This window comes from Odocoileus virginianus, chromosome 29 (assembly GCF_023699985.2).
Source record: "Odocoileus virginianus isolate 20LAN1187 ecotype Illinois chromosome 29, Ovbor_1.2, whole genome shotgun sequence".
Lineage (NCBI taxonomy): Eukaryota > Metazoa > Chordata > Mammalia > Artiodactyla > Cervidae > Odocoileus > Odocoileus virginianus.
In genome coordinates, this window is record NC_069702.1 from 31,794,006 (window position 1) to 31,818,822 (window position 24,817).

The window sequence follows — 24,817 nt, forward strand, 5'->3', positions numbered from 1 at the left end:
AATATTTAAGATGAGAGAAGTGAACATTAGAAAGTTGCAGAGTACTCAGATATTGTTTCAATTGGTGATCAAAAGAAGAATGAGTAATATAAACATTGATATACAATATAAATTAAAGTGATAAATGTGAGTTAATTGGAAAAGCATGTCATATATTTAAATAAAAATATATTTCATTGATGCTGCTTGCCTTTAAGATGTAGTAGTACTTGCAGTAGTGATGTCATAGATTTACCATGATGCTTAATAGTAATTAAATGACTAAAATTTGTGGAATAGTTCATGTTTTATAGTTTACTAAGCTTGCTATTACAGTCATAGGCAGATCTCCTACAGTTATATTATTCTTGCTAGTTCAGTTCAGTCGCTCAGTCATGTCTGAATCTTTGTGACCCCGTGGACTACAGCCTGCCAGGCTTCCCTGTCCATCACCAACTCCCAGAGCTGATTCAAACTCATGTCCATCAAGTCGGTGATGCCATCCGACCATCTCATCCTCTGTCATCCCTTTCTCCTTCCACCTTCAAACTTTCCCAGCATCAGGGTCTTTACAAATGAGTCAGTTCTTTGCATCAGGTGGCCAAAGTATTGGGAGTTTCAGCTCCAGCATCAGTCCTTCCAATGAATATTCCAGTGAATAATGATTTCCTTTAGTATGGACTGGTTGGATCTCCTTGCAGTCCAAAGGACTCTCAAGAGTCTTCCCCAGCTCCACAGTTCAAAAACAAAAATTCTTCTGCGCTCAGCTTTCCTTATAGTCCATCCATACATGACTACAGGAAAAACCATAGCCTTGACTAGATGAGCCTTTGTTGACAAAGTAATGTCTCTGCTTTTTAATATGCTGTCTAGGTTGGTCATAACTTTCCTTCCAAGGAGCAAGCGTCTTTTAATTTCATGGCTGTAGTCACCATCTGCAATGATTTTGGAACCCAAAACAATTAAGTCTGTCATTGTTTCCATTGTTTCCCCATCTATTTGCCATGAAGTGATGGAACTGGATCCCATGATCTTAGTTTTCTGAATGTTGAGCTTTAAGCCAACTTTTTCACTCTCCTCTTTCACTTTCATCAAGAGGCTCTTTAGTTCTTCCCTTTCTGCCATGAGGGTGGTGTCATCTGCGTATCTGAGGTTACTGATACTTCTCCCGGCAATCTTGATTCCAGCTTATATCTCATCCAGCCCAGCGTTTCTCTTGATATACTCTGCATATAAGTTAAACAAGCAGGTGACAGTATACAGTCTTGACATACTACTTTCTTGATTTGTAACCAGCCTGTTGTTCCATGTCCAGTTCTAACTTGCTTCTTGATCTGCATACAGATTTCTCAGGAGGCAGGTCAGGTGGTCTGGTATTCCCATCTCTTTAAGATTTTTCCACAGTTTGTTGTGATCCACACAGCATTCTTGGTCAACATTTCCTAAATTGTTTTCCACAAACCACTATTAGTTATGCTGACTTTTAAAATATTTCTAAAAAAGAAAAGAAAATTCTTTGTTTGCATAAGTTTGAATAACACCTACTTTATTCCTTAGAGATTCATAATACATATCAGCATATAAAAGTCAGGAAAAGAGCTGTAGTAAATAAACCAACTTACTTCAAGTAACAAAACAAGTTTTAAAGGGGCAGTCTTGAACCTACTGCAAAAACTGTATAAATTATTCTTACTATATAAATTGTTCTTTTACAAAATATTTACATGTGTATCCAGACTTAAGTGGAAGGAAGTAAAGAGAAATCCTGGTTCCAGGAACCAAGAGGGAAATTAGTCACTGAACTAAAAGCTGTGGTAATTCAAAAGTGTTCTAGTACATTAACTATTAATAGAAAGGGAAGTCATTTGTGAGAAATTGCAACTCAGCATGCACCATGCTGGTGTATGGGTCCAAAATTTTATCATATAAAAATTTCAAGCAGATAAAAGAATATAACAAATTTGGGGCTGTTGAAACCTCTAGATTAAACAAGGGCAAAACTGCATTATGGTGATAGACACGCTGAGCGTACATAGGACTATACAGCAAAATCAACATCCCTTCAAGACAATCCACAATGGAAAATGACAAATCTCTAGAAAAAGCTACCACCTGAAAAGTGAAAGTCACTCAGTCATGTCCTACTCTGTGACCCATGGAATATATAGTCCATGGAATTCTCCAGGGCAGAATACTGAGTGGGTAGCCTTCCCTTCTCCAGGGGATCTTCCCAACCCAGGGATCAAACTCAGGTCTCCTGCACTGCAGGCGGATTCTTTAACAGCTGAGCCGCTAGGGAGGCCCACTGCCTGAAAGAATCAGCCAGTGATAATGGAAGAATTAGCTCTCCAAGAAATACAGATAATAGAAGTGCTACTGATAATGTAACAGACAGACTGTAAAGTTAAAAATGACCAAAGACATAGAAGGAGTAAAGAAAACATGAGGGGGGAAGGCAGTTTTTACCAAAAGCCAAGGAAGAATTTCTGTATAGTCAGTGAACTTAAAATTCAAATGTAGCTGAAGTGAGAACTGATGACTGAGAGATAAATATAAATACCTAGAATGTAGTGTAGAGAGAGTCTTCTTCCTTTTGAATGAAAGAGGATACATTTGCATAGGCTAACATAAATGTAAAATTTCCAGAGAGAGTAAAGATAAGGAAAAAGTAAGGATAATGACAGAAGTTTCCAGAATTGAAGAGACAAGTGTGTTCCGATTAAAAAGCTAAATTAATCCCAAACAAATCAAATGCAGAAATGGAAAAGATTATAAAAAATGATTACTTGGTAGACTTCTTAACCAGCAATAAGTACACACCTGAAGATAGGGAAGCATATCTTCATAGTACAAGTGATTAACAACCTGGATTTCTATACCCAACTAAATTATCTTTTGATAGAAATAAAGTTAACTGACAAGTAAAATGATGAGAGATTATTGCTAGCTAGTTCTCAGTGAATGAGCTAAATATGGGATTAATACAGGCAGTGTGTGAAGCAAGGGTAAGTAGAGGCATTTGACAACAGTCTTAGGTTTAGATAAGCATTGATTTTTAAAACCTTTAATTAAAATGTTGACATTTTGGAGGAGATGATTAAAAATAAGTAAAATGTTCCTTGATATCACAGAAAATAGAGGGGAGAGTTCAGACATCCTCCATTGTTCTAGAGGAAACGGAGAGTTTCATTTTAGATCTTAAGTCACATGTACATGTTAAAATTTTGAATATCACTGCATAAAAACAGAGATTTGACTTCCATACCAGTTTGTGAGGGGTTAAAGGAGGGTTCAGGTCAAGAATACTTGATCAATTCAGTAGAAAACAAACAAACAAAAAACGGAGGGTGGATTAAAAAGTGGGGTTGGGGGAAGTGACAGAAAAAGCCTTTTAATCAGTAATCACAATACTTAGAATTATATATAATTATTAATTATGGTTAGGCTTTCTGTTAAAAGACATTTTCTGTGCTTTTTTCCTCCTATTTCAAGGAAACACCTAACACATAATAACATAGAACTATTGAAAGCAAAAATCTGTGTATATCAGGGAAATAGCAGCTAAAAGAAAATGTGTTTGTGAATAGCAGTAAACATCTAACATCTGGAACATACTCTGAGAAGTACTGCCTCTAGTGAAATCCATAAATACTAGCTTAAGTGACAAATGCATTATGACTACTTTTTATATTGTCTTCTCTCTGTTTTACTTTCATCTTGCATCCTTTAAAATGGAGGTATGCAAATTTTTTCTTAACCGGACTGTAACTGTTCTAGGTTTGTGGATGTTAAGTCTGTCATAGCTACTGAGCTCTGCTGTTGCAGTATAAATAACAACCACAATCAATACTTAAACAAATGGTGTGACAGTGTTCCAGTAAAAATTATTTATAGAAACAGCCGCCTGCACTGTAGTTTGTATACCTCTGCTTTTAGCAAGAGTTCCTTTCAAATTGAAACATGTAAGTGTTCTTTTCAATCAAAATTGAGAATAAACATGTATAGAAAAAAGAGCTGACTCTTCTATGACTAACCCATTATGTGTTTCTAAAATGTGATAGTGATATTTAGCCTCTATTTTGTTATGAAGGAAAAAGTTGTTTTGATCAGGATCTGTGATTGGTTTCAGCTGTTTTGTTTGACATATTCTTAAGTTAAATATCATCTTTAAATGTAAGTATAAAAACAGTAGTATTGGTAACCAGTTTTGAGTATTTTTTATTATAACTTTCACCAGCCAAAATGATTTATAACTTGTGGGTGTTGGTCATTCAGAGGAAAGGGAAGTCAATTTAAACTTATCTCTTATGTAATTTCGGTCATTTTTTTTCTTTGATATTAGGTTACAGTAACAGATCCTGACTTGATAGAAAAATCCAACTTGAATAGACAGTTCCTATTTCGTCCTCATCACATACAGGTGTGTTGTTATACTGATTCAGATTTAAATCCTCTATTGTGTTAAATAGAAAAATAGAAAATGGTGCTTGAACAAGCATAGTATCTTTATTTTATTAGAATCTCTCAAATTATCAAATAATGGGAATGACATAGGGAAAATAAATAATTTTATTTTAATATAAAAATTATTTTTGTGTTGATTCTGGATGTTAAAATCTGAGTTGTGAAACATGGGCAATATTTTTGTCATTTTATAATCAAGGTGTATCATGTATTTAACTTTAGAAACATCTAAGGATATAAAAACAGGTTCCCTAATTTGAAGTTTTTTATAGGTGACAGATTTGACACTCTTTTTAAGTTTTATTATAAAACAAACTTTGAGAATTTTTTGCTCTTTTGATCTTGTTATCAATCCATTTTGATTATAAACCAGTGCTTATTTTCTGTCTTTTTTATAGAGGTCAAAATATTTGTCAGGAAAAAAAAACAGTCAGGTAACTTTGCTCTGACTTTAGAAATGTTTTTTCACTTTACTGTTTTACAACTCATTGAGAATCTTAGTAAATAAGCTTAGAAATATCATAAACAGAAAGGTAAAGCATTCTTTCATATAGTTGTATAAGTGGCATAGTTAACCAAATGGCTCACCTATCCAAATATAAAGAACTAAGTAATAGGGTCTTTAATGAACTAAAATTTATGTCATAATATTCATTCACTGAACTTTGTGCATTTTACTTACATAAGAACTATTAAGGCCTGTTTGCTTTAAACTTCTAATGTTTACAGTTTGTGTGTAACATTTGAAATGACACCAGTGATTTTAAAAATGATCATTAAATCTTTAAGAAAAGGATGTGTAATCTTTTTATAAAACTGAAACAAATAATTTCTTAAATATATCCATCCAGAAATGGCAAATTTTTTTGAAAGATTTTAGTACCAAAATGTTGAATTACCATACCTCTGAGCTCATTTTCTGCAGAACTTAACATTTCTGATATTTTGCTGAATGTGTTCTCAACTTTTTGTAGGCACTTAACCAATTCAAACCTCATTAATAGAGAAAAATGTTCATTTAATTGGACTTGTAACTAATATTTTAAGAATTCTAAAGCACATAATTATAAAATATAGGTTGTTTATATTTTTCATAATAATGTGTAAATTATTAATTTTAATATGCAATATTAAATGTAGCGTGACCACAACGAATATAATTTTCACAAACTAAAAATGACAATCTCATTACATTATTCTTCATATGTAAATTGTATATGTTCAATCATGGTCTATTTTTCCTGTTAACATTTATTTCCTCTGTGTTTATATGTTATTTAGAAGCCTAAAAGCTATACTGCTGCTGATGCTACCCTGAAAATAAATCCTCAGTTAAAGATAGATGCACATTTGAACAAAGTATGTTCAGCCACTGAGGCGATTTACAATGATGAGTTCTATACTAAGCAGGATATAATTATTACAGCATTAGATAATGTGGAAGCCAGGAGATATGTAGACAGGTATGTTCTTAAAATTCAGGTTCAAAGAAATTCTCTTTGTTTTGTTTTTACTTCATGTTTTATACCTATTTATTGAACAATTACTGAATTTTCTGATTATTCTTTACATTCCTATTATAGTTCTTGAACCCAAAACTTCTGATGATTTCCGCTATAGATAGGGTAAAATTTTAAGTCTTTAAAATAACCTAAATTTTTTTCATAGAGTATCTGCCACCTGTCCATGACTCCAGCTTAATTTGCTATTTTTCCCTGACTTTCCTTATTGTAGCTACACTTTCTTTCTTTCAGTTTTTACAGGGGAACATCTAACACATTTCACCTCAGGGACTTGCACATACTCTTCTTCAATCTCAAGAAATTGTGTTTATATTCTAAAACTCAACCCCAAATCTACCTACTTCACTTCCTTTAGTTTTTTTCCCCTCATCCTTTTAGTTTCAGCCTGAGTGTCTTTATTGAAACAGACTTTCTTTAACCCCTAAATTCTAAATTAGATCCTTCTCTGATAATCTTTCACAGTACTGTTTTCTTCCTTCATAGCACTTATTTTTATTGATGTGCATATTTATTTAATCTTTGTTTCCTCACTAAATCATTTATTCAGTTATTATTTTCCCATCACACTATCTTCAGTGCCCAATACATGATGTCATTCAGTAAATATTTATTAAATAAGTAGATGAATAAATGACTGTGATATACACACCTTATATAATCTTTCTTACATGTTTATATGACTCTTTGATGTTAGAGTGCTAGAGCAGATTAATTAGCAGGAATATTTACCAGTTGAGAGTATAGTGGAAAGTTTGTAATCTTGGCCAGCAAAAGAACAAAAAAGAAACTTTAAGAAATGCAAGTATACAGAATATAGGTATTGTAACTCTTTAGAAAGAGTTTGGGATAAAGAAAATGTTGAAAAGATATAGTAAGGTGTGTTTGTGCTCAGTCACTTCACTTGTGTCACCAACTCTTTGCAGTGCTACAGACTGTAGCCTGCCAGGCTCCTCTGTCTATGGGATTTTCCAGGCAAGAGTACTGGAGTGGGTTACCATGCCCTTCTCTAGGGGATCTTCCTGACCCAGGGATAGAATATTTGGCTCCTGCATTGCAGGCAGACTTTTTACCACTGAGCCACCAGGGAAGCCCATAGTAAGGTAGATATATAGAGAGAGTTCTGTGTATATATATATATATATATAGTTATAGAGAGAGTCAAAAAATACAGAAAATAACCAAAGAAGAAATAGAAAGCATGAGAAGAAAGAGTAATACATTAATTAAGAGTTAACCCAGAAGAAAAAAAAATAAGAGCACAATTTTGTAGGCATTTTAGAACAAGATAAATATAATATATCTTCTTCTAAAACTACTAAATTTTGGTAACGGAAGGTAGAGGCAAAAGTTGCTACATTGAGCAACACAGTTTATGGGAGGAAGCAGATGGAAATAATAAATGGGTTTTTGGTGGTAATGTATCTGTTTCCTAAAATATTATATCCAAGAAGTGATCAGCATGTGTAATGGTCAGTAAACATTGGTAGATGTCCTCTGCTTAACGTTGTTGTTGCTAACTTCTGTGTTTGTTACCTACCTTCTTTTCGCATAGCCGATGCTTAGCGAATCTACGGCCCCTCTTAGATTCTGGGACGATGGGCACCAAGGGGCACACCGAAGTCATTGTACCTCATTTAACCGAATCCTACAATAGTCATGTAAGCGAACCAGTTTTTCTAAGTAAATGTCTCTTTATATCTCATCATTTTTCTATCTCATGATTTGTTTCTCTTTATGTCAGCACATTTGGTTAAGCATCCCTAATCTGTTCTGATTTTGATCTGCCAATGATGTTTGTGCATATATGCGTAGACATTTTAAAACATGTAGTTAAACTCACTTTCTTGTTGTTTTATTTGCTAAGTCATGTCTGACTCTCTTACTTACCCCATAGACTGTAGCCCACCAGGCTCCTCTGTCCATGGGATTTCCCAGGCAAGAATACTGGAGTGAGTTGCCATTTCCTACTGCAGGTGATCTTCTTGGCCCAGGAATTGAATCTGTGTCTCCTGCATTGGGAGGCGGGTTCTTTACCACTGAGCCACCTGGAAGCCCTAAATGTATTTTTTTTAAGAATCAGAATTTTGTTTCTGGTCTTTCTGGAATATTATTCTTATGAGTTTACTGTTTCTTATTGCTGCTTGATTAGTTTTCTAACAACCTTAGTGACCTGCCCAAAATCTTACTGAAGACTGTTTCTCCATATGAGGAACCAAGCCATTTATACCTGTATATTTTATATAAATGATATAAATGTAACTTTTTCTTTAACCTCTACAAGTGATATTGAGATACTACTAAATTTAAAAATCACTAGTCTAGGAAATAATTGTGGGCTTTAAAAAGAATTTTAAAAAGGTCAGCCCTATTTGTAAAATTGAAAGAATATTATTTTATAAGCATCAACATTCCCTTTATTTAATGGATGTAATATGGTTTATTAAAATTTTTAAATTTTAATAAAATTTGTTTTCCCCTCTCGTGAAATCAGAAGTTTATATGGTAAAGACATGATAAGAGACAAAGTTGATAAGTTTGATTTGAAGTAAATTAGATGGAGAAAATCATGATATGCCGGGGTCATTCTGAAAGAGTTTCAAAATAGGGGATGTTGCAAATTTCGGAAAGTCCTGATTCTCTCATACTACCACATCTTTCCCAAACCTTCTCCTGTATTTATATACTGTGCCTTCATATTCAGGAAAACTAGAATTAAATGTTTCTTCTGACTTTCCTCTTGACTTATAAAATATTTCGTAGTATTTTATAGATCAACAAAGTAAAATACAAATCTCTAAGTAAGGACTTCCCTGGTGGTCCAGTGGTTAACAGCCCATCTGCCAGGGCAGGGAACATGGGTTTGATCTCTGGTCTGGGAAGATTCCACATGCCATGGGGCATTAGAGCCTGTATGCCACAACTACTGAGCCCATTCTCTAGAGCCCACGAGCCACAGCTACTGGACCTGTACTCTGCTATTACTGAAGCCCGTGTGCCCTAGAGCCTGTGCTGTGCAACAAGAGAAGCCTCCTCAGTGAGAAGCCTGCACATAGCAACTAGAGAGTGGCCCCCTCCTGCTACAAGTAGAAAAAGCCTGCACACTGGACCCAGCACAGCCATGAAATAAAAAATTAAAGAAAAAATAATAAGCACAAATCTTTACAATTAAAAAAAAATTCTCTAAGTAAAAAGAGACAAAGTGAGTTGTTTTAGATTGGGTAAGCCAATAAGACTAAACGTACAAAAGTACCCTGTAATAAATGTGGATTTCTTCATTTTCACATGACACAACAAAGACATCTATCATTTATTTAATACATGCTTTCTGTAAGAGACCATACCAAGCATCAAGAGTACATGATTCCTATTTACAAATATTGTTTCTCCTTGGAGAAAGAAACTCATGGTATGCTGAGCACTGTATTAGGAATTCTCTAATTACTTTTCAAAATAAACAATGTTATAAAGTTTTAAATGTCACCTCGATGCTTTGAGAAAAATAAAATAATTATATACGGTAGTCTGTTATGGTACTACATGATACCAGAGGAGTTTGTTGTTACCTTGCCATATAAACAAGTCTGTTAAGTGTCAGAAGAATCATTTCCCCTTAATGCCTAGGAAAAAGATTTTTTAAAAGTTGGATTTATTTCATTTTTGAATTTTATTTCTTAATGGTCTTAAAACACTCAAGTATGGGATGTTTCAAGAGAACAGCACTGAAACATGTATATTATCTAGGGTGAAACAGATCACCAGCCCAGGTTGGATGCATGAGACAAGTGCTCGGACCTGGTGCACTGGGAAGACCCAGAGGGATCGGGTGGAGAGGGAGGTGGGAGGGGGGACCGGGATGGGGAATACATGTAAATCCATGGCTAATTCATTTCAATATATGACAAAAACCACTGCAATGTTGTAAAGTAATTAGCCTCCAACTAATAAAAATAAATGGAAAAAAAAAAACACTCAAGTAAATTTAATCCATTAAAAATTGTCATTGCTGCTAACTGTTATCATATTTTATAAATTAGCGGGATCCCCCAGAAGAGGAAATACCATTTTGTACCTTAAAATCCTTTCCAGCTGCTATTGAACACACTATACAATGGGCAAGAGATAAGGTAATAAAGATACTGTATAAGAAATTTTTCTATGAAGTAGAAAAGATGGTATATCTAACTTTTAAACAGACTCCTACTTATAATATTTTTTTCCTCTTTTCTGTTATAGTTTGAAAGTTCCTTTTCCTACAAGCCTTCATTGTTTAACAAATTTTGGCAAACTTATCCATCTGCAGAAGAAGTCTTACAGGTAAAAATCAGTACACTTTATTTTAAAGTATAGTTAATTTACAGTATAGTGTTAATTTCTGCAGTATAGTAAGATGCTTCAATTTTACATATGTACAAATACACACACATTCCTTTTCATATTCTTTTCCATTATGGTTTATCACAGGGTATTAAATGTAGTTCCCTGTTTTGTACAGTAGGACCTTGTTGTGTATCCATTCTGTATATAATAGTTTGTATCTACTAACCCCAACATTTTGTCATTGTAATCTTACTCTCAAGTTGCCTATAAATAATTTATTTTACGTTCTTAAACAGAGATTATGCATTATTATTTACATAGTAAGGAAGTATTTGAGGAATCCTGAGGTTAGCAGGTCACAAATAAACCTTCTTATTTTAGTTTGGTCAAACTATATGGAATTGCCAATATTTTACCATGTTTGACTCACAGAACAGGAGTTCATATGGTTCAGCCTAATAAGGGTATGATAATAACGATGAGACAGCTGCAAATAATAAAACAAGATTGTTAAGCTCTTTGGAAAAAACTGAGGTAAGTTCTAGAGAAGATTTCAGAAATAGGCTGAGCTTTCAGATTTTATTAGTCTCATGGTAAGGACAGCTTCAAAACTGCTTTCTTACTTTGCTTCAATTCTGTACTAAAAAGGCCAACTTTTTAGTGTAAAATATTATTAACAACACTTCTTATAATAAGTACATTTATAGTATTAACTTACAGCTAGCAAGACATGAGGATGACTTGTGAGGTAAGAAACAATTTGAGAGTTAAAATTTTACGTGCGGTCTTTTCCCATTTCCCCCTCCAAAAAAGAAAAGAAAGAAGGAAAGGAGAAAGACAGAGACAGGGAGCTTGATATGAAAATAATAAATTAAGGCACATGAGCTAGCACTTCAAAAGTTGGCTAACAATTCCTGGGAAATGCATGTATATATTTGTGTGATTAATCGGACATGTGTTTGTTTTGTTTTTTCCTCATTCTAGAAGATACAAACTGGACACAGTTTGGAAGGCTGTTTTCAAGTGATTAAGTTACTTAGCAGAAGACCTAGAAATTGGCCCCAGTGTGTAGAATTAGCAAGATTAAAGTTTGAAAAATATTTTAACCATAAGGTATGTGTATACTGTAAAACATTTAGAAAAAGTCTAAACTTGGCTCATTTAATTGCTATGACATTCATTTAATTGACCTGAAACGTCTACTCTTTGTTTTGGGAACCTTTTCAGAAATGAATAAAGTTTTCTTTTTTCCCCATTTATTTTTATTAGTTGGAGGCTAATTCCTTTACAGTATTGTAATGGTTTTTGCCATACATTGACATGAATCAGCCATGGATTTACATGTGTTCCCCATCCTGAACCCCCCTCCCACCTCCCAGAAATGAATAGGTTAACTGAGAACAAATGATGGACACACAACCGATTTCTTGCTGAATGTTACTGATTCAAGTGTGAGAGTGTTAGTCGCTGAGTCGTTCCAGCTCTTTGTAATTCCATGGACCGTAGCTACCAGATTCCTCTGTCCATGTAATTCTCCAGGCAGGAATACTGGAGTGGGTACCATTCCCTTCTCCAGGAGACCTTCCCAGCCCAAGGATCAACCCTGGTCTCCTGCATTGCAGGCAGATTCTTTACCATCTGAGTCACTAGGTAGAATGTGTTTAAACTCCTCGTTGGCTTGTCAGTTGTGCATTTAAGTAATTCTTGGCTTTCTGTGTACAAAATGGGTTTTAAAATACAATTTCCTTCTAAAGAAGGAATAAATTTAATCAGTCTTAAAAGAAGTTTTTTGTTCAAATTAAAACACGAGACTAAGAGAATAAAGATTGCATCAGAAATTTTGCCTTCTTCATCTAAATCTAATAATCACATTTTGTCTGTTTCCTCATTGTAAAATGGGGGTAATAAATTGGTACTTGATTCATAGTGTAGTGGTGAGGATTAAGTGAGTTAATACATGCAAAGTATTTAGCATAGAACCTGGCCCATAAATAAATGCCCATAAATATTTAGTGAAATGTTAGATGTTATTCTTTCTCCAATTACATACAGTTCCTGAAATGTGTCCATCACTGTCTTTCATCTCTCCCTCTTTTTAGGCTCTTACCTATTGAAATGTAAAATAAGTTCATCTGTTTTAAAACTTTTTAAATTATACTTAACCCTGCTTTCACTTCCTTTTTTTGCTCTGCTTATTGGAAAAGTGGTCTGTACTCACTTGCCATACCTCTATCCAATATGTGTCTTCTTTCCCCACAACCATTGAAATTATTCTTACCATGACTATCAGTGACCTCATGTTTCAAAATCTAAAGAACTTTTTTTTTTGTCCTTATTGTCTGTGGGTTTTTAAAGTTTTTTTATTATGGAAAAATTCAGCCACAGAAATAATAGAGAAAGTAGCTTGTAATGAATCTCCCATGTACTCCTCATATATTTGTCACCCAGGTTTAACAATTACCAACTCATAGAACCCCAGGTGGCTCAGTGGTAGAGAATCTGCCTACCAATGCAGGAGACTCAGGAGATGTGAATTCTATCCCTGGGTTGGGAAGATCCTCTGAAGGAAGAAATGGCAACCCACTCTAGTATTCTTGCCTGGAAAATCCCATGAACAGAGGAGCTTGGCAGGCTACAGTCCATGGGGTCATAAAGAGTCAGACATGACTAGGCATGCATGCACAGAATCAGAGAACTCATAGAAATCCTGTTTCATGTATATCCCACCTAGTATACCCTCCCCCTGGATGGTTTTGAAGCAAATCTCAAACGTCATATCATTTCAAAATAAAAAATGCAATGTATTTTTACTGGATTTTTTTGTATGTTTGTTTAAGAATTAGCTCTTCAAAAGGAGCAGTTTGCTGTTTAGTTGCTCAGTCATGTCTGACTCTTTGCAATCCCGTGGACATTAGCCCACCAGGCTCCTTTGTCCATGGGATTCTCCAGGCAAGAATACTGGAGTGGATTCCTATTTCCTTCTCCAAAAGGGACAGAATGAGATCTAAAGTATGCCTCCATTTATGTAAAAGGGATAAAATAATCTTTATTCATATTTGCCATAGATGCAAAAAAATATATATGTTAGTGATGATAAAAAAATAGCTAGAGGTTATTCCAAGTGACAGTTGGGGTCAGTGACAGGAGAATGGACAGATAATGTACAGGGTGATTGGGAGACTTCACTGTATATCTTTTTATGTTTCTTTTTTTTTTTTTACTTCAGTTAATGATGAGTAGTGATCGTTTTTAATTCAGTTTTTTTCTTTAGGCTCTTCAGCTGCTTCACTGTTTCCCTCTGGACACACAATTAAAAGATGGCAGTAAGTATTGAGAAGAAAGTTTAATGCAGTTTATTATTGTCTGCTGAAATTGAAAATAATGTATTCTTTTTTATTTTGTTAGGTTTGTTTTGGCAGTCACCAAAGAGACCCCCCTCTCCATTAAAATTTGATCTGAATGAACCTTTGTAAGTATATATATCCAGTTTTATAAACATCCTTCATTGTAAACCTCTTAACTGTTTAGGTTTACATTACAGGGTAAAAACTTCAAACATTTTAGTGTTAAAATATTGCATCCATCTTAATCTAAGAATTAACATAGCATTTTGACCAAGAAAGCCAGCCATAGTTCTCTTCCCACATAAATGAACCTGTTTATTTACATGGTAAATAAACCTCATTAGTTTTATCTATTCTAAACTGCAACCAAAGTGTCATCTCTTTGACTTTATTTGTAAAAAATGTAAAATGAAAACAAATGTTCTCCTATTTAATGAACTCAGTATATAGGAAACTTTGGTTATATGGGGGAGAATGATTACTAATAAATAACTCCCTTAATATTCTCAGATTAATTTTCAAAGGAGTTGATTTTTGAGTAAATACCTGTATATCCTATCTGTATTAGATACACATTTATAAACACACACACTCACTTATGTGCACATTTTAATTGAGCACTTAGCTTAATTAAGCACTTTCAACAAGGAACTCTGTGCTTTGTTTTTATCCTCTGGTGCTTATTCTAGTCACCTTACCCTGACTGCTGCTTCTGTAAAACTTGGCTTTTTTTTTTTTTTTTTTAATCAGCAAAGTGTTACCTTTGATTTTTAATATGCTGTCTAGGTTTGTCATAGCTTTCCTTTCAAGGAGCAAGCGTCTTTTAATTTCTTTTTTTTTTTTTTTTTAGGCTAATTACTTTACATCATTACAGTAGTTTTTGGTCATACATTGAAATGAATTAGCCATGGATTTACATGTATTCCCCATCCCAGTCCCCACTCCCACCTCCCTCTCCACCCAATCCCTCTGGGTCTTCCCGGTGCACCAGGCCCGAGCACTTGTCTCATGCACCCAACCTGGGCTGGTGATCTGTTTCACCCTAGATAATATACATGTTTCAATGCTGTTCTCTTGAAACATCCCACCCTCGCCTTCTCCCAGAGTCCACAAGTCTGTTCTATACATCTGAGTCTCTTTTTCTGTTTTGCATATAGGGTTATCATTACCATCTTTCTAAAGTCCATATATATGTGTTAGTATACTGTAATGGTCTTTATCTTTCTGGCTTACTTCGCTCTGTATAATGGGCTCCAGTTTCATCCATCTCATTAGAACTGATTCAAATGAATTCTTTTTAATGGCTGAGTAATATTCCATGGTGTATATGTACCACAGCGGCTTTTTTTTTTAAACACACTCATTTGCTTAGTTTGATCTTATTATACACCTTTTAAAACCAAATTTGCAATATTTTCTTATGAATTAAAATGAATTTTCTTTCAATACTTTAATTTCTTACTTCTGGCCACTTCTCTCCCCAGAGTAGTCTTGATCACTACCTGAATAATAGTGCTTATGAAAAGAAACATCTGATGTTTTCTTTTTTATAGCTTTGGCAATGCCTTGGTCTAGACCAGAATTTCATTGCTTAATTAAAAAAAAAAAAACCATAACCCTGAACATTACTTATCTTCAACATTTTAAAGGTTATAGTTTCTGATGAATTAAACATCTTTGAAATTGTACACTCACACTTTATTTTTTTAATTTCAAAAGGCACTTCAGTTTTCTTCTAAATGCTGCAAAATTATATGCTACAATCTATTGCATTCCATTTACAGAAGAGGTAAGATATTCTTCAAACCCTAATAAGTGATAGAAATAATTAGAATTAGAAGACCTAGCTTAATTGCATCATCAGAACGTGTTTTATAAGAATCATTCTTTAATATAAACGTTTAATTTTGTTGTAGTGTTGCCCTTTCTAATATAGCAGAAGCTAAACACGTCATTGCAGCATTACTAAGTAGAAGAAAGTTTAATTTTTCTTTCTGAATTTAAGTAGTGAAACAAATATTTGTGAAAGAATTCTTAACTTTATTTTTAAAATGTTCGTGACCGACAAACTTTAACTATTATAATTACTTTGAAAACCCAAAGTGACCTATATCATAACAAATTTTAAATATTCCTTAGTGGTTCTCTTTATTAACATTTGTTTGGCTTATTTTGTGAAATTAACCTATGTGCATCTCAGGAGATCTGAAAATGCTCTCCCATATTAACATTTCTTAACTTTTATCATTTATACATTTTTATCTTAGACATTGACTAATATATAAAGGATCTAATGCAGTTTTATTTGAAAGGGAGGTCTGCATTAGTGAATCTTCATCCTCAAATGCATAATAGAGCTAAATAAATTGTTATACTTTAGGTACTACGCTGAATAGGAGAACATCAGCCAGGTTCATAACTAGCACTGGCTCTTTTGAATCTACATAAAAATGTAGATTAATCCCTTTTGGGGTTAAAACACAGTAAAATATACGATAAATGTCTGCTAAAGATAATGGTATCCAGTTATTCTTCTTGTGAAAAATGTGAATTTGTGATGAGTTGTAGGTGACTTCAAAAGCACTATGTCTCAGTTTTTCCTAAGCAGATTCGTAATAATGAAAACATACATAGCTTTAAATTCATCTAAGTTTATCTTGAACCATGTAAATATTTTCCAGCTTCTGAGGGTATGAATTCCATTTATTCATTTATTCATTTATTTATTGAGTCAGTTTATATTGAGTAAAGCTTTCTGCAGGGAACTTTTTAAAACACTGAATAGAGAGTTCCTGATCTCAGGGCACTCTGATACTCAAAAGCAGTCCTAAAACTAACTTTTTAAGAATTTGTGGAAAGACGCTAAGATTTCGGTCAACTAATATGTTGACTATTAAGTTCTTTTTTACATGCACCACCCCACCTCCCAGCCTTTATGGATGATATTTCTATAGAAATAAAAGTAAATGTCACAAACACACAGATGTGGTCTAAACAGTTACAAATTACTCAACTATTTTAGCATGTTAAAGTACCGTTTTTGGTTGTTTTTAGCTGTAGAATTCAGAATTTTAAGAATATGCTGATAAAAATTACTGTTTTAAAATCAGGACTTATCAGCAGATACCCTGTTGAGTATTCTTTCCGAAGTAAAGATTCAGGAATTCAAACCGTCCGACAAGGTACGTGTACAAGTTCATTCATTCAGCAAATAATTATTGAACTACTTCTTGTGTCAAGTTTCATTCTAAACCTGGAAAAGCCCATAATGAACAAAATTCTTGTTCTTGTAGGAGTTATATTCTAAGGGACCAAAGACAGACTATTTTTTAAAAGTGCCAATAATTATGTAATACTGCATTACGGGCAGAAGAGCTAGTAAGAAAAGGCAAAGCAGGGAAACAAAGGTGATGGGGCTGGTGTCATTTTATGTGAGCCAGAAGACAGCTTCTCTGATATGGTTATGTCTGAACAGAAGCCTGAAGGAAATGAGGAGTGAGCCATGCTATTATCTGGTGGAAAAGCAGTGCAAACAGCAGAGGAAGAAAATGAGAGAAAGGCCTTCAAAGACTTTGAAGGCTGGAGTTTTTCTCGAGGAGACTATGCAAGAGAAGAGTGGTAGACAGTGAGATTGGAGAGGTAGTGAGGGTTATGATAAGTACTTTATGTTTTATTATGCTATAAGCCAACTGAACATTTAAAACACAGAGTACAATCTGACATATTTAAAAGGAGGACCTTGGCAGTTGTGTTAAGAAGGATTATATGGGACATGATAGAGGAAGCAAAATAAGCTATTAGGATATTATAGGCAAGAGATGACAGTGATTTGGATGAAGTAAGGGAAGTTTTAAAGGTTGAATTCTGTGTATATTTTGCTGTAGCCCTGACAGGATTTATAAGGAATTGCTTTGAGTATGAGAGGGGGAAAAAAAGATTGTTGTTTTCTTAGTTGAAGAAAAGAAACAAGATTAATAGCTCTGAGTGATGGGGGAAAGATAGAGGATGTTTGAGCAGAGTGAAAAAAGAAAGATATGAATAATTGCCATGGGCTAAGTGAGAAATTAGAAAATGTATCATTTTGAGACAATGCTTAGGATCCAGTTAATGTTAATTCCAATAATGTATTCCACCAAATGAGTCTGGAGAAAAGGCAGTTTAGCTGCTTGGATGCTCTTGTAGAATAGCTGGGAATAAGATTTTAACAAGGGTTGGAATTTTGCCAGGCAAATATGTTGGAAGGAGAGAGAGACAGGGAGTATTAATAAAGGTGTAACATGAAATTTACGCAGGGTAAATAGGAAAGTTTCAAATACTAAATATTTTTTTCAGTTCATCATATCCCTTTTTGTATGCACTCTAAAAATAAATAAATAAACCACAAAACCCTTAACAGTAACGATAAACAGTAAACCCTTAACAATAAACAGAACCCTTCTGTTCCCCTTATCCTTTAACTATACTGGAAAGTGTGGAGTAATGACTGCCTCCATGCAGAATTCAAGTAGGAAATGGTTTTGCAGTCTTCCACTCTGCATTTTTATTTTAGAGAAAAGGAAACTTGTAGGTAGTTCATTTTGTACAAGTAAATGGACTTTCTGAATGAAATATTCCTGACTTGTAGTCACAAAAGTACAGAAAGGATAAACAAAATTCCTTGCCTATGTTTCTAATGGACAAAACTGCTAGACAGCCGCCAGGGAAATATGCATCAATAACTTTGCAGGTCTTTACTGCTCTCTTCAGTGTTTTCTAGCTTGAATTGCTTCTTTCTGTATTGAAGTTTAGGGGTAATATATCATCCTGAGCAGTTAAGTCACAATTTTAACAGGACTTATTAGCTTAAAACTCCTTAAAGCAGCTTCCCCAAAGCTTCAGGGTCTGGCACTCCTAGTTAACAGATGCCACAGCCAAAAATATCAACTGGACATTCTAGCAAATAAAAATTACTGCTTCCTTGACTCCTTAATATTTCTCAAATACTTATAATATTTAATATGGAAAATGGGGGTTGGATGTGTCTTTTTAAAAACGAAGTAGTATTTTAGTAATGATGTAGCTAGTTTCTTGGTTTGAGAATATCAAATTACCAATATCTGCTGAATCATCAAAAAAGCAAGAGAGTTCCAAAAAAACATCTACTTTTGTTTTATTGACTATGCCAAAGCCTTTGACTGTGTGGATCACAACAAACTGTGAAAAAATCTTAGATGGAAATACCAGACCACCTGACCTGCCTCCTGAGAAATCTGTATGCAGGTCAAGAAGCAACAGTTAGAACTAGACATGAAACAACAGACTGGTTCCAAATCGGGAAAGGAGTACATCAAGGCTGTATATTGTCACCCTGCTTATTTAACTTATATGCAGAGTACATCATGGGAAATACTGGGCTGGAAAAGCACAAGCTGGAATCAAGATTGCCGGGATAATATCATAACCTCAGACATGCAGATGACACCACTCTTATGGCAGAAAGTGAAGAACTAAAGAGCCACTTGATGAAAGAGAAGAGTGAAAAAAGTTGGCTTAAAGCTCAATATTCAGAAATCTGAGATCATGGCACCCAGTCCCATCACTTCATGGCAAGTAGATGGGGAAACAATGGAAACAGTGACAGACTTTATTTTGGGGGGCTCCAAAATCACTGCAGATGGTGACTATAGCCATGAAATTAAAAGACACTTGCTTCTTGGAAGAAAAGTTATGGCCAACCTAGACAGCATATTAAGAAGCAGAGACATTACTTTGCCAACAGAGGTCCGTCTAATCAAGCTGTGGTTTTTCCAGTACTCCTGTATGGATGTGAGAGTTGGACTGTAAAGAAAGCTGAGTGCTGAAGACTTGAAGCTTTTGAACTTTGGTGTTGGAGAAGACTATTGAGAGCCCTTTGGACTGCAGGGAGATCCAACCAGTCAATCCTAAAGGAAATCAGTTCCAAATACTCATTGGAAGGACTGATGCTGAGCCTGAAACTCCAATACTTCGGCCACCTGATGCGGAGAACCGACTCATTAGAAAAGACCCTAATACTGGGAAAGATTGAAGGCAAGAGGAGAAGGGGACGACAGAGGATGAGATGGTTGGGTGGCATCATGAACTTGATGGACATGGGTTTAAGTAGGCTCTGGGAGCTGGTGATGGACAGGGAGGCCTGATGTGCTGCAGTCTATGGGATCATAAAAAGTCAGACATGACTGAGCGACTGAACTGAACGGATCTAAACTTCTCTAACCTTGTTTTTAATAAGTAATTTCTTAAAGATAGATTACTTTTATGTGCTGTCCTAAGCATGCAGCTAGAAGGAACACATATTCTTTGGGATAGAACTTCTTGTCAGCATTCAATAAATATTTTTTGTGCCCATATTATATGGTTTGTGGACTTCTTCAATTTCTTTGAGACACAAAAGAACTTTGCACTCGTTAGAGATACATAATTTGGTTTGAAGTTGATTTTTCAGAATTGCAAGCTATTGATTAATATTAACTTTATTTTAGTGTGGAATTTTAAAAGAAATTTGCATGAACTCAGATCTTATAAAGTATTCAGTAAGTATCTTTAACTTAGGCAGGTTTATTTTAGATATATTGAGATTCTCTCAGATAAAAACTCCTGTTCTCATAGAGTTTATGTGTCAGTGTGAGGCAGTAGATAATAAATATGTAAATAATATAATATTATTTATCAATATAAAGTATAAAATACTTTGGACCATAGTGGTTAATAATCTAATTAAACTAGATAGAATGTTTCCTCTTTATGACTTCTTTGATAAAAGCAGATATGTTAATTAAGCTCTGTGTAAGAGGTGATATCATTAATGAATACATATACATATATTCAAAGGTTGTTCAAACAGATGAAACTGCGAGGAAACCAGACCATGTTCCTGTGAGCAGTGAAGATGAGAGGAATGCTGTTTTCCAACTAGAAAAGGCTATTTCATCTAATGAAGCTACCACAAGTAAGGGGAAATCCTTATAAAAATACTTTGAGCTAAAAATATTTTATTTTCACTAAACTCTACACTCAGAAGGTTGTGAAATTAAATAATAACAGTAATAATAATGATATTACTTGATTTCATAATCATATGAAAGTCACTATTCATCTTGAACTATAACTGAATTCGCCAGTTTTCTCCACCATTTCCTTACCCTTCAAGGCTGATATGTAAGTCTGCTTTGTCTTTGTTGTTCTGATTCTTTATTCCTTGAGATTCTGTTACGTCCTTGCTTTATAACTTAGCGCTAGCAGAATGAATGAAAAATGGAGTCCTTGTGGAGACTAACCCTGCGTGTGTGCGTGCATGCTTAGTTGCTCAGTCGTGTCCAACTCTTTGCAACTCCATGGACTGCAGCCCGCCATGCTCCTCTGTCCATGGGGATTCTCCAGGCAAGAATACTGGAGTGGGTTGCCATGCCCTCCTGCAGGGAAAGTCCTAACCCAGGTATCAGACCCAGCTCTCCTGCATTGCAGGCAGATGCTTTACCAGCTGAGATACTAGAGAAGCCGGGCTAAACCTGAGACCCAGTTAATTAGGATAAAAAGATTAGAGACAGATTTCTTCTTGGCCTCCATAATTATACACAGGTAGTATAAATCTGAGCTTTGTACACCATTGCTAAATGATCTTAAATATAGGAAACTGAACTTTTAATTACTGAAAAACAGATCTGTACTAGCTTATGTTTTGAGACCTCCTCAGCATCCTTTAACTACATAAATCAGCAGTTTCCAGACTTTGGGGATTTTACATAAAGACCAGTAAAATTCAAGAAAAAAGCCTAGATTAGCCAACTATTTAGGGCATCCCTGGTGGGCTCAGACAGTGAAAGAATCTCCCTGCGATGTGGGAGACCCAGGTTCAATCCCTGTGTTGGGAAGTTACCCTGGAGAAGAGAGTGGTTCTTGCCTGAAGAATCCCATGGACAGAGTCTGCGAGCTACAGTTCATGGGGTCGCAAAGAGTTGGACACAACTGTGTGATTTATAGCCAACTATTTATTTTGCACATAAACAGTTGATATCCTAAGTTAATAGAATTCTAGAAAAAACATTACCATTTCTTACTTTTTCATTTCATCACAGATCAAGCTATACCTGTCTGCAGAATGATTTGGGGAACCACAAATTAATCTAAAAAACTTCCTCCAAAATATTTATTTTTATTTGACTGGTTGACTCTATTCTTAGTTATCAGAGGTAAAATATTTCAGAGTAGTACTTAGGGAATCAGTTTTTGAACAGTACCCAGTGTTGACTTTTTTATTGTAAACTGTTTAATAGTAAATGTACATGGCTTTGTTTTTATATTTTTTAGAAAAGTTTTTTAATATCAAAATTTCTCTAATTTAGTGGTATTAAAGCCATCATTTTCATGTTCTTCAGTAACTTCAGTTCTCTGACTTTTCTTTCTTGTTTTTTTTTTGTATTTTTCAGTTACTTACAAAGCTAAACAAAACACAGGAAGGATTCTTCAACAGTAGTGAGCCCATGTGGCTTTTACTTAGTAAAGCCTTTATTACTTACTAGCAAACTTTGTTTTTTTGGTTGTTATCATCAGGTGACCTTCAGATGGCAGTGCTTTCATTTGAAAAAGATGATGATCATAATGGACACGTAGATTTCATCACAGCTGCATCAAATCTTCGTGCCAAAATGTATAGTATTGAACCCGCTGACCGTTTGAAAACAAAGCGCATAGCAGGTAGAATTATACCTGCTATAGCAACATCTACTGCTGCAGTTTCTGGCTTGGTGAGATTATTATTCTGTGAAAATGTTGCTATATCATTGTTTCTTTCCTGTCTCCCCTATTATACCACCCCTAAACCATTCACTCGGAGACCTTAGAGAAGGAAGGATACTTACTGACCTTATAATTTAAAATTGTAAGGTATTTCTGAAAATACAGTAATTTGTATTTTGAACTTTTACAGATGATGCAAACATTTTTAAATAAGCTACATTGAGTTAGAGTATAATTTTTCTTACAAGCAATAATCCTCTTAACCATCTTTGTATCCGCCATACAGTCCATGTGCTTTATTTTTCTTGAATAAAATGAACTAGCCTAGACTTTGCACTTTGATAATATTATATTTTAGTTCTTTGCCTTAAAAAAATGCTGTTCTCGATAGTGATTTGGATTTCTTTCGATTCAGTCTTTCCTTAACAACTCCTTAACAATTTAGAATCTTTAGGACCACACTAAATGTTATACTATACTGTACTGTTACTCGTAGAAGCTATGTAGTTATTGTTCCTATTATTAAATGATTTCAGACAGCTGTATTTCTTGAGTGTTGGTGTCTGCTTTCAAAGTAGGAAGATGACATGGTCACATTAATTAGACTTACAGAAATCTTTATTACTCTAGTCTAATAACTACTTTTATTCTCTACACAGAAATGTTTGAGAAAAATTCAGGAAAATTATATAAGTGCAGTTAAAGTCATAGTTAGTTTTAGGCTATTTAAATAATCAGATCACCTTCTTTTACCTAGGTTGCATTGGAGATGATCAAAGTAGCTGGCGACTATCCATTTGAAGCTTACAAAAATTGTTTTCTTAACTTAGCCATTCCAATCATAGTGTTTACAGAGACATCTGAAGTAAGAAAAACTGAGATCAGGTATGCATGAAGGTCTGCTTCTCTTGCATAATGAGAATGAAATAGTTTTTTTTTTGCTTTTTAAAAGGGAAAAGCAATATCTTTATCTCTCCTTTTCCTCTCTACACAAACATATCTTTTCTTTCACTTTAAGACAAGGTCATAACCCCATCTTCATGTAGCATTTTTTTCCTTTTTCTTTTTAATTATATAATTGACATGCAACATTAATTTAGTTTCAGGTGTACCACACAATGATTCGACACCTGTATATGTTGTGAAATGATTACCACAATAAGTTCAGTCACCATCCATTATCAAACATAGTTACAGAATTTTTTTTCTGATGAGAACATTCAGGGTTTACTCACTCAGCAGTTTTCAGATATGCAGTGCAATATTATTTAGTAACTGTAGTCACGGTGCTGCACATTTTGTATCCACGACTTAGCTCACGACCAGGAGTTTGTACCTCTTGATCCCCTTTACCCATTTCGTTCACCCTCACCACCTGCTTCTGTTTCTGTCAGCTTATGGGTTTTTTGATTTTTGTCTAGTTAGTTGATTGAGTTTTCTGGGGAAGAGAGATGGTTGGTTTGTTTTAAATTCCACATATACATAAGGTGATAAGGTATCCGTCTTTCTCTGTCAGACTTATTTAGTATAATGTCTTCAAGGTCCATCTCTGTTGTTGCAAATGGCAGGATTTCATTCTTTTTATGGCTGAATAATACTTCATTGTATATGACACCACACTCTTTTATCCATTCCTCCAAAATGGACACTTAGATTAATTCTATGTCTTGCCTATTATATAAACAATGCTTCGGTGAACATGAGAGTACAGATACCTTTTCAAGTTAGTGTTGGCATTTTCTTTGGATAAATACCCAGAAGTGGATTAGATCACATGGTATTTCTGTTTTTATTTGAAGAACCTAAATCTGCATTCCATAGTGGCTATATCATTTTACATTCCCACTAGAAATGTACAAGAGGTTGAATTGCTTCACATCCTTGCCAGCATTTGTTAACCTTTTGTTTTTTTGATGATAACCATCTTAACAGGTGTCTGATGATACCTCAGTATGGCTTTGATTTGTATTTCTCTGATAGTAATAATGAGCATCCTTTTATCTACCTATTGGTCATCTGTATGTTTGCTCTGGAAAATTGTTCAGGTCATTTGCCCATTTTGTTATTCAATTGTATGCATTTTTTGCTGTTGAGTTGTCTGAGTTTGTTATATATTTTGTGTATTAAATCCTTATCAGACATATGATTTGCGAATATCTTCTCCCATTTAGTAGGTTGCCTTTTCATTTTGTTGATTTTTTTTCCCCTGTGCGGATTTTGAGTTTGATACAGTCCCACTTGTTTATTTTTTATTTTGTTGCCTTTACTTTTGCTGTCAAATCTAAAAAATCATCACCAAAACCTAGTGTTAAGGTGCTTACCACCTAAAGTTTCTTCTAGGAATTTTATGGTTTTAGGTCTTAATTCAGGGGTTCAATTCATTCTGATAATCGAGATAATTTTTATGTATGGTGGAAGATAGGAGTCCAGTTTCAT

The 24,817-nt window shown here is 34.5% G+C and overlaps 1 protein-coding gene across 1 annotated transcript in view; it reads left to right on the plus strand.

The window, feature by feature from the left end:
* UBA6 (ubiquitin like modifier activating enzyme 6) overlaps positions 1-24,817 on the plus strand; it is a 90,975-nt gene that overhangs the window by 61,270 nt on the left and 4,888 nt on the right. The window contains exons 18-30 of the mRNA XM_020913953.2: positions 4,322-4,399; positions 5,725-5,906; positions 7,519-7,624; positions 10,001-10,090; positions 10,200-10,280; positions 11,268-11,396; positions 13,555-13,606; positions 13,689-13,752; positions 15,347-15,416; positions 16,738-16,809; positions 20,477-20,594; positions 22,196-22,389; positions 23,139-23,266. Coding sequence (XP_020769612.2) covers positions 4,322-4,399; positions 5,725-5,906; positions 7,519-7,624; positions 10,001-10,090; positions 10,200-10,280; positions 11,268-11,396; positions 13,555-13,606; positions 13,689-13,752; positions 15,347-15,416; positions 16,738-16,809; positions 20,477-20,594; positions 22,196-22,389; positions 23,139-23,266 — 1,364 coding nt within the window. The remainder of the gene's footprint in view (positions 1-4,321; positions 4,400-5,724; positions 5,907-7,518; positions 7,625-10,000; positions 10,091-10,199; positions 10,281-11,267; positions 11,397-13,554; positions 13,607-13,688; positions 13,753-15,346; positions 15,417-16,737; positions 16,810-20,476; positions 20,595-22,195; positions 22,390-23,138; positions 23,267-24,817) is intronic.